This window comes from Penicillium chrysogenum, assembly GCF_028827035.1.
Source record: "Penicillium chrysogenum strain IBT 35668 chromosome Unknown utg000001l_segment0_segment0, whole genome shotgun sequence".
Lineage (NCBI taxonomy): Eukaryota > Fungi > Ascomycota > Eurotiomycetes > Eurotiales > Aspergillaceae > Penicillium > Penicillium chrysogenum.
In genome coordinates, this window is record NW_026622749.1 from 9,375,865 (window position 1) to 9,387,017 (window position 11,153).

The window sequence follows — 11,153 nt, forward strand, 5'->3', positions numbered from 1 at the left end:
GCTATACACAATAGCCATAGCGTTAGCTTTAAGCCGTTCCACGCGGGGTTCACGAATCCAATAAACGATATAAACACTTAGTAGCCGTCATATACGCTAAGCGCATTCATGCACCGCGACTCCGGATATAGCGCTATAGAAGATACCCTCGATGAATTTTTAAATGATATATATATCGAAATAGTATCCAATTTGGCTGCCTCGACGGAATTTTCGGCTTAAATGGCTAGTGACATATCTTATACCAATGGCGAGAAGTGAGTTAAATCTAAATAGTAAATTTCTGTTTAACGCTAACCGCGTTCGGTCGTATCTAGATTCCGCTTCAATATTTCTTTACGAGCACCGACCGCCATAGTAAAGAACATAAGTGAAATTCCCGTGACTTATCTCAATAAGGCCTAACCATACAATCTCTTAGTTATCGACACGAGCCCACCAATCGGTAACCACGAACCGCTTCGGTATAGAACATTTATACGCGTTTCCTTCGAAGAGCGAGAACTACGAATGAAACCGTTAGTATATTAGCAACTATAGAAGGAAGGCCGCGGTACCGCAGAAGCCTATTAACGGGATAGAAAACTATTAGCTATAGAATACGTGGATTCATTATAAGGTGGCAGCGACGCATATAGGAACCGATAGGTGTAAGTCGAGAGTATATCAGTCGACGGCTTCTACGTCACTTAGACTACCAATCCGACGACTAGCGCGTCGGGTTATAACATTCCCGTGCGGTTTAATTTCCTTTCCACGGATTTCAGTCACTTAAAAGGTGTAAAGGGAATTACTATCAGACTATACGCCAAAACCGAGCTTTTGTCCCTAGGCGAGGAGGTAGGTGTATCGCGCGATACGGAGCTGTCTTACTATAAAGTAAAGCTTTTCCGGGATCATAGTGCTAAGCGGAAGCTGTCTAATAACGTTACGCACGTCAATAAGAACGTGGGTAAACTTAAGTAACAAATTTCCTAGGTAGAAGTGGGTGGGTTTACGAAGCGTAAACGGGGAAATAATACTTCTACCGTAAAGAGATCCGACATATCTTTAGGTAACAAACGAATCTAGTCGTTAGACTCGGAAGACGTGCCTCTAGAGAAAGTCTCGTTAGAGGATGATCTCTAAGTCAAGTTGGCTATAATACAAGAAATGCTTTTATCTACTCGCTTAGTAAGTATCTTCGGTTTACGCGGTGATAAATTCGACGATCCCGACCTATATCCCATTTAGTTATTTAGTGATAGAGATTCCCCCTAGTATATAAATCTGAGCCGTTCAAACACGCGTGAATTGGAGACAATTATGCCCTCACCTACCGACACCAATGCCCCTTCTTCTACTCAATCACTCAGACTAGGAAATCGCCCGACCACCATCCAGGGAGTTCCTACTAGTGACTAGGTCCTAAGGAGTTTCATAGAGGCCGCTAGTGTAGACTTGATATATCGACCTCTAGCTGAATGCCCTTATAAGCCTAGTGAGTTTAGGAGCGTAACCCGATCATTAACATCCTTACTAATTATCTTCGCAGTCGCATGCTTCTATATCCGGATCGCTAGAAATACGAAGCGGTCAGAAGACTTCTACCGCGCAATCTATTTGACGGAACGTATAGTTTAAGAACTTACGAGGTAAATTACCGAGAAATGTCAAATCGATCCTATCCGTATCTCAAATATCATACATACCCACGAGAAAGGCATACGAGTTATAGTCGATAACGATATTATCCGCCAGCTCCCAGAGGGTCAAGACATAATCCTCGACATTTCCGAAACACTAAATCCGAATGGCTATGCTCCTAGCACATCCAGATCTCCTATAGAGATAATATTAATTTACTAAAACTGCACCGCCTACACCTCAAGGCCATGCCCCGCCTCTCATATTCGAACACAATACGAAAGTAAAGTCTTTTCTACTCGCCTCGTCTCACCTTACTAGCCAGTGGTCTCCCCACACTGGTTTGCAGCACACGAAATTTCCATCTTGCACCAGTTGTATTGTCTTGTCTTTTCATGTTCTGGTATTTCCTTTTTCTAGGGGCGGCATTCACTGTTTTTTTAAGGGGCGTTGAACAAGGGATTATAAACGTGTCTCCGAGCAACGATACCCTGTTATATTATCTTTTGATTTTCAGATCTCTTTGTTCAAACTTAGCGTTGCCTACCATTGCGACGGTATATGAGCCGATGAGCCTACGGAACTATTGATATATTATGTTTTATATGGTTATTATCTCGATCTGTTGAGGGACGAGCATACAACGTTGATACCTTGTTCTATTATATTCCAGCTATATCAACGCCGTTTTTTCGTTTTCCTTCTTCCCTTCTTTCCTTTTTTTTTTTTTTTTCTCTTGGTTGGGCGCTGATTTTCACTAGCCTTGAGTGCTCGACTTTTCCTGCGACCTCTGTCCGCGTCTATGCCTGTGTGTCTACATTCGAATTTGGGTCGTTTGATATAGATAGTTACCTGAGGACGGGACTACGGGTCAGCCACTCTGATGCAAGTGCAGAATACGAGGATCGTGCTACCTCAACTTGCATGTAGAAAGTCGTACTTTATCCTCCCTTGAACATAGGCTATCTCTTTAAGACTCGATTGATAATCCAATCAACGGCACTAATAAAGCCGCCAACAGCCATCCAACCCTTGGCACCTTTAAAAGACCCTTAAGAACAATCATGCGTCTGACCATAATTCTTGGCATCTGGAGCTCGCCACGTATGCGGGTACCTTGGAGATTAGTCAGCCGTTACCTTTCAGCGGATCACTCTAATGCAGTTAGGCCAATTACTTTTGAGTTAACAATATCTTGTACAGTGGCGTTGCATGAGTATATGCACCCCAGTACCTCCACCATTGACCGTCTTTTCGTACCGCCTGCCTATTACAAATAGTATAACCCCCTGGGTACTAGGCGATGAAACTGAATTTGGAGAACCTACAAGTCTGCTTGCCGTACGATCCTGGTAATGTCGACTATAATTATTGCAGCCGGCGGTTTCGGCGGCTTACCATATGGGTACTTCATAGTGACCTCACTATATCGATGCGGAAGCGCGGAGATGTGCGTCCCTCATAATTTGGCCGACCCCTCGAACTCTTATTCAGGAAACAGTAGCAATTATATTAAACACATTATTGGGTTCACCCACTAAAACTGGAGAGTACCAGCTTGATACACTCCTGGGCCCGGACACACCGTAACACGTAAACTGAGGAATGTGGGCATATTTGTATTATATTCTTCCAGATTGGCGGTAATATTGCCGATCACCTTCGCTACAATACGCCGGCTTTCTAGGCCTTGAAGTGGGAATCGATGGTGGGAATTCATTGTAACTCTCAACGGTGGCATATCTGAGCGCGGCGAGAGAAGCTAGATAGGGGTCTCTCGTGCTTTTGATAGCATCGAGGGGTTTTACTATCAAATAACAGTTAACGATTGTCTCAAGCGCCGAGCTACCTTGGTCCGAAACTGACTCCAGCAGCATTAATAAAGGTATAGGAGTTCGAGAATATGATTGGACGATTGCCGCTGAGGAAGAATTTCGTGGTATTACCTTGCTCCTCATAAGCAACGCGAGCAGCGTCACGACCGGGAGTGCAATAATAGCCGACGGTGGGCATACGGCATGGGAAAGGCTTCAGTATCGGAAGGCCTACAAAGTCTTCTGCCAGGGCAGTTAGATCATCGATGTCATTGTCAAAGGGCATCCGAGAACTACACCTTTCTGTTTCTGCTCTTGTTAACCGATCTATTCATGCTGCGGCGTGAATCGAGATAACTGCAAAGTGAATAATTCTCTATGAATGCTACCATAATTTTCTAGAGACAACTCAGTATGAGCGTGATATATCTGTGGCGTAAACTGCTATACAGATTTAGATGGCTCTGCTAGAATCCCCGTCAGCCCACCAATCACAGTTCAGTGCATTTGTACTCTGATACGTATACAAGTATATCGTGACGGTCTAATCTTCACTAACCTGTCTTGGTCATACAATATCTGGTTCCAATTATAGAAAATTTAATGTTACTGAACTTGGCAGTAAGATAATGTAGTCAGTGTGTACTTGCTGTATCTGGATGCATTAGAAGTATGGGTGACTGAAACAGGTTCTTTAGACAAGCTATATGTCGCCTAACGAGGCCTTCGTCAGTGCCGATTACTTCTTCCGAAACCTGTTTGTTCATACAGTAACAGCAATAGCAAAGACGTCAACAGCCAGCTTAGAGCGAGTAATGTAAGAGGGTGGTGGATCCAGGATTACGTCATACTGGGCGGCGTGGATGGCCATGATGACTTATGACAAATTCTCCCTCCGTAACAGGATGAAAGAACTATGTTTGACAGCCCATGTAGATAACTTCATCAATAGTTGAGGATTGGCTGAATAGTGAACCGTTGTGCGTATCTCTTCAGGGAAGAAGAGTAAGCGAAGGCTTGTACAAGCCTTCAAGACAAGAACTCCCCCACCTGCAGATTTCACCATGAAGCCCGCCAAGCCCGCCTCTGCGACGATGAACGAGCAGACCTTCGTGCCCGCTACCATGCGTGCAGTCTACTATGATCAGATCCGGACTGGTGATGAAGTTTTGGCCGGGGCAAATTATACCAAGAAATATCGTGAAATTGACGCCGGCCTAGCTATAGGAGCATTTTTGGATGGGATTCTCCAACGCCGCGGCCGTCAGCACATCAATATATCCTCAAGATTCAAGCAGCCCCATGGGGTCATATGAGAGTGCCGCCAACCAGAGTTATTAACCCCAAGTATGCACCAACGCACATTCCGCTACACAGTGTATATGGAACTGTGATCAGCACACCGACAGAGGATCACACAATACCTGGAGGGCCGAAGTTCAAGATCGGAGATGTAGTTCTCGGGATGTTAAGTTATACGCGTGACGGAGGGGCGGCCGACTACGCGCTTGCGACCGAAGACGAAGCGCGTTAAAACCAATGAATATTAGTGCCGCAGAGGCAGCTTCAGTGGTCACGCCAGCCCTGGTAGCTTGGCAGGCGCTTTTCCGGTATTGTGGGACTGGTGTTCCTGCGAGAAGCAGTGAAATTCCGACCAATTCCGAGCCGATGCGTGTGCTGGTTAACAACGTAGACGACAGTAACATCGGGCGAATTGCTATCCGGCTTCTAGGGGCGAAAAATGCGTGTCTCCAGGGAGTCGGAAGCGTTGATGGATGAATCAGGTGTGGACGAGGTACTCCGGGAGAACAGCACTTGGCCGGATCCTGCCTGCAGTAGCGTCCTCTGGAATCGTCCATCGTCTGGCATTCGCCGAGAGCAACGGAACCACACCGAGTTCCTTTGAGTCTTCAGAGAGTTTTGAAAAGTACCGGGGTCGGGTTCTCTTGCTCCATACATAGCTAATCTATACTGTCTTCGCGCTCACCGTCCCGACGGGCGCAGAGGGCCTCGATAAACTACCGAGTAGCATGACGATCAGTTCAATTTCGTGGAAAAGACCAGATACGTCCGCGGGTACTGCTCCCCATTGTACATGTTACTAGTGGATTGCCGTATACTGGGACTTTCATTGGGAACTTCCATGGAACTTCTACATCAGTGGAATGCCAAGCCTGAAATATCCCTGTTTTGGCGTCTTTCGGTTGAGCATTTAGACCAAAACAGACCATCGCCAAGATTGACGCAGAGTTTGACCTCACAGAAAGTTACACTCCTACCTTGTCTTGCCCCCTCCCTCTCTATCTTCCCTTTATTTTAAGAAAGAGAATACCGAAAATAAAGGCTAATGGGTTCTTGAATGGGGCAATGGCTGTAGGTCCTCTGGGAAATACGAGTTTGATCCCTAGGAGCGACCAAGAGCGTGTCTGGGACCCATGCTATGGACCCTGGGGCTGGATATGAACCCAGGAACGTGTGGGTCTCCGTCGCGCCTGAAGTTTCTTAAAGCGCATTAATGTAACGGTTGAAAATAGCAAAGGACCTAAAATTTTGGCATGGTATTCTTTAGCTATTTTTAATTCGACGAGCATTAAATTTACCAGTATACAATGTTAGTTCTGTCATATTTATTTATGAGGCTAAAATTAAATCCAGGGTAGTCTTCGGCATGGCGAGGAGAAGGCCGGAAGTGGCCTTAACGTCATCCAGCGCTGTGGTGTAGTAAAGGCTGAGCCGGTAAAGGGGTGTAGCCGGAACTGCCTGACAGAAATCAGTTGCATGGTGAACGTACTGGTAAATTCACGATGGTAAAGTTTCCTTACTAAATACAACAATGGTCTGAATTTAACAATCTGGTCAGACGCAATTAGTAAGCAAAATGCATAGTGAAAGTGTCACTGTTTACAGGGTAAAAAAACAGTATAGCTTGGCAATATAGTCTAGTTTTAGTGCGTAAGAAATCCAGTTACCAATTCGACTGTGTTTAATAAAACATTTCGGAAATAGACAAAACCGGTTCGGAACTAAGATGAGTTAGTCATTGGAAAGGGACTTGATTGTCATCTTCCACTAACCTACAACAGATAGCAGCAAATGAATTATTTTTGAAACCTGGAAATGAGCCGATGGTACCCCTGGAGTTATATCTTGTAGAACCGGACTCCGAGCGAAAGATTTTATTGCGTCATGATAACGTTACATATTGTAACTAAAAAGACGAAAACGTTGATGCCGTCAGAGAGAAGCTAAAAATACAGTGAAAGAAAACACCGGTGGGGATAATCGGTGGCCGCAAAATCTAGTGAAAATGGAAATAAAGAGAGGAAGTGGAGCTTTTACTTGAATCTTGTTCCTGGGAGCAAGAAAATCTAGGAAACCTCCGCATTCTGCTCGGTACGGTACACCTAACGCTCGGATCCCCATCTATCCAATGACAAAGATCCACTTACGTTCATCGTGTGCCTAAACACCCGGCTTCCTGGTTGGAACAAATCAAATCTAGGAAAGAAGTCGAACTAGGCTACTAGATGCGGATCTGCTTGACGTCTGATATCCCCCGCTCCCAGATTACTACGGCTGAGGGATTCCGAGCCCTAATTTTAAATGCAGTCCGGTTTGCTTCTGTTCACACGTACATCTCGCAAGCCCAGCAGATTTGACTACTTTCGGAGTCCTGATCTAATCGTTATCTTGCATTTCAAACTTTATGTGAACAAAGACACCACTACAACACTTCAGCAACGCAACATCCCAACCCCGCTACCTACCATGAGTTACAAAACCAACTATGAACTCTACGTGAGTAACATCCATGCTTTGCTTTGTCAATCAAAATAACTTATATTTTCCAGTCTCGAGGAAGCATCGACAGCAGACAATCACCAAATCCGCCAGATGAGCTTATCTCACCATTAGCAACTCTCTACCCACATGTCGCGGCCCTGCAGCCACAGCACAATCCCAGCAACTGCACCTTCACCGGTTACCGTGACACTGGATATTGGGCTGCAGCCTACACTACACAGCCTATTGATGATTCCTCGTCCATGCGTCGCATCAATGGTAAGTTTAATCATTCTTTCTTCTCCGTTCGCTTTAGTTCTAACATCGCCCTAGATAGTCGACCATGTCGATTTGTTTCTAGACTCCGCCGACTCCTCAGCCGAGACGATTTACGATATCGTCGAGGATCTCGGGCTACCGCACGAACTGCATGAACTCTATCTCTCTCTTCCATCCTGCTTCCTTCGTGGTTTACTTGAACATACAAGCGACTAGCGATTCACTTCTCAACATCTTATTGTCCTCTTATGAGGCTATTTTTGCTCGACCTTCAGCACTAACGCCCTAGCATACTCGACTTCGCATCCTTTTTTCTTTTGTTTGATCGTGATTCTCAGCCTTACAGGCGTATCCTTTTCCCTCTGGACTTTTGGGCAAGCGACATTACAGTGAGGAGTTTTTCGGCACATATCGGCAAGGATGGGTTGGGGGCTACGTCTTTTCGATTCTTGTTTATTTGGCAGCATATATTTTGTCTCAATGTATCTAAAGGCAGATTTGCCAAACAGGTGTCAACAAAGGGCCAATGACAGTCCATCTTTTACCAAGAATATCCATTTCTTACTCCCTATGAGAAAATCCCTAAAGGTGTACGGAGTTTACTCATATAATTCTAAATAATATTGTCGAGAGTTGTTTGTTGAAAACGCACCGTTTTGCAAGTCCGCACCCATTCTCCACCATCAGGAAATTACCAGTTAATCACTAGGTTTCCTATGACCGACAACGGGCCAAAAATGGAGAGATGGAAGCTATCAAACGAGCCAGAGTCTGCGGCAGCTCCTTTGTAATGGCGGCCGCTCATGTTTCGCTCATGAGTCAACGAGCGCACCGGATCAGACATGGTATGGTTATAATAATAAATGGTAGGCTCATGAAGTGGCGAACTTGCCAGTGATTATTGCGGTGCACAGAGTTCCACTTAGATAGCCATATAATGATCGCTCGCGACTTCTATGCGACCAGCATCTAGTTGACGCTACAACGACCATTTTGGCCAGATGAAGAGAGAGAATCCGGTAGGCTCGGTTATGGTTATTTTTATGCTATGGCTTGGAAGTTCGCTTTTCAGCACGGCGAGTCGCTCTCTCACAATTCTCGGACGAATACTGGCACAGCGGGTTTGGGCCTCGGCGTTCTAGAATTACCTGTCTTACCAATACTACAGTTTAATATAGTCTACAACTGATACCATAATGAGTCACTTGGATTAATATGCTGACATTTAGACTCAAAGTGACAGCCAAACTGCCGAGTTATCAGGACCAGCAGCCATAAGCCGATTAACGGAATAGCACAAATATTTCGATACTTGTAGAGCACGGAGCCATTGCACCATTACGAAGGAAGCGGGTTGAATAATGTAAGGAGTGGCTGATTTTGATATTCGAGGCAATTTGACTTGCGAAATTGCTATTTCTTCATTGCTATCCCCGATTGGCCTCGCACGCGCTGTCTAATTTCTCTAATGTATTGCATTAATTGGAGATCAAGATGCAGCTAGTTTTGCATATTTCTTTCTGCTTGCTGAGCGTAGTGACATCGCATAGGAAACCGTTCAAATCCTTCGCACCTGAAAGTCCCTTAGTCATGTACTGATAGATTTGGAGCTCAACAGGTTCTCAAATACCGATTAACGGTTGCATAACACTATGATTGCTCCTCAAGTTTAAATGACCGGTTACGCTATCAAAATATAGCCGACAAGATAAAAAGAACGGGGTGCGTCTCAGTCATACAGCCGCTCCTCGTCTGTAGCAGCACACTTCCGGCACTTCTCTTCTGGCTGTGTTAGTGGTGAATCAAAATCGGGCACAGCGTCTGTTTCTATCTCTTTCCTCACGATGATCTCTTCGTACCTACTCTGTAGCAATTGGGTGGCGAGATGCATAGTGGCCCACTCCCTAGGGGAAATGGTGTCGCAGATCAAGATGCGGTCGGATATCGTTTGTAGGTATTGAATTGTATCATTGACCATTTTCCTACTAATTTTGATAAGGCATGGGGGTCTCTTTTGATACGCTAGTTATAGGTGGCCCGGTATTTGAGAGGTGGAGTATGAATGCCGGCGTCGCTTTCGTGGGAGGGTTAGGGATTCGGCTACTCTCTTTTCCACGTTCAGAGGGGGTAGGTCTTGGTTTTCAGCCCTTATAACGCTTGGAGACAACGTAGAGGCCCTTAAGCTACCAAGAGAGGTACTAACGGAAGTAACTGCCTCTATAGCTATAGGGCTAGTGGACTAGCTAATAGGCGTTTGTAAAACCTGGCTTATATGGCTGCGATTCCCGTGGATGAATAGGCCAACGACCCGACGGAAGTTATTAGCTGATTCATTGCCTTTATGAAATAGATTTGTCAGCCGATAGATTCCTTGAGAAGGGGATCTAAAATAACGATACTAGTTTTGCCTGTACGTCCATTGTGACCTTCTATGTCTGGGGTATTGGACTTCTTTGGAACCTGTGATAGGTTGTGATCCATGATTGGTTGGCTTCGTTAGTGATGGTGTTGTACTAGCAAGTTATTGGAGCAAAAGATAGACAAGAAAGCATTAACCGTAAGGACAATTACGACCTTTTAAATGTTTGGGGCTGAAGCGGTCATACCCACCATCCACAGTCAAGATTTTGCGGGTTATTGTTATCGCCGCCGGCTCCTAGGACGACTATAGATGTTAGTATATGGTGTCAGTATATGGCCACAATAGTGGTACGTACACGCACGATCGAATCAAGGATATTTTAATCCAGTTGCTATATACACATGATGCTTGAGCCTCCAATTGATTTAGGGCATATTCCTAGGAGGAATATAGCTACCAAATCATTGTTACTTATAGGACGTGTGGAAGGGAGCCCCATTTCTCACGACTTAGGGGTTGTTTAGAGGGCGATAGTTCAGCCGCGCCGCGCTACCACGATAAAGATCCGACTAGCCGAGGATCTGTTTTATGCTTCTAGGAGCTCTGGAGACTTTAACTTCTTTGGTCATAATTCGTTGGTACTATGCCGACATGATAGTATTTTTTGAGTGTTCTCATTCCAGCACCTCTAGCGATATACGGGTGGTGAATGATATCAGAAAGTTAAGTCAACGTTCACATCAACGTTGAACATAAAACACCGTTGAACACCAGGAGCATGTGAGTTTTCCGCCTATAGAAGATATCTATCTGAGCCATGTTGTTTCTTTACCAATACTGGGACTTGATTAAGTTTCCCACTCGAAGCTCGTTTCCTAATCGGCCGCGTTAGTTCACCTAATAGCGACAGTTTGCTATGGCTTAGAGACGCATCCTACACTGGCTATTAAACACAAGCTCAATAAAAGAGATAGAAAAGAGATGTCTACATCTTTCTAGGGACTGTTGGGTAGGTTTGCAATCAACAGCAAACCGCAGTTTCCTCGAGTATAGCAGAGTGATATATCGCAAACAGACCAAGGCAATCTACGTCGGTATCAGACGTTCAAATTTGAAAGATATCACGCGTAAACACGACACATATTAAGGAGGTTAATAATATAGTATCAGGAAAGTAAATCTAAGGAACAAACGGGTGATTTCCCGGGACCCGTACTGAGAGATCAGACACTTCTATAGGGGCCATCTGCCTTACGCATAGGAGTAGTGCTTCAACTTAGAACATTTTT

At 44.9% G+C, this 11,153-nt stretch overlaps 1 protein-coding gene across 1 annotated transcript; it reads left to right on the forward strand.

The window, feature by feature from the left end:
- Window positions 1-7,208: 7,208 nt before the first annotated feature.
- N7489_003633 (uncharacterized protein) lies at window positions 7,209-7,718 on the forward strand (the record flags this gene model as incomplete). The annotated part of the gene is made up of 3 exons (XM_056709388.1): window positions 7,209-7,238; window positions 7,292-7,502; window positions 7,561-7,718. 3 exons carry the CDS (start codon window positions 7,209-7,211, stop codon window positions 7,716-7,718), a joined length of 399 nt encoding a protein of 132 aa, XP_056573690.1.
- Window positions 7,719-11,153: the final 3,435 nt, after the last annotated feature.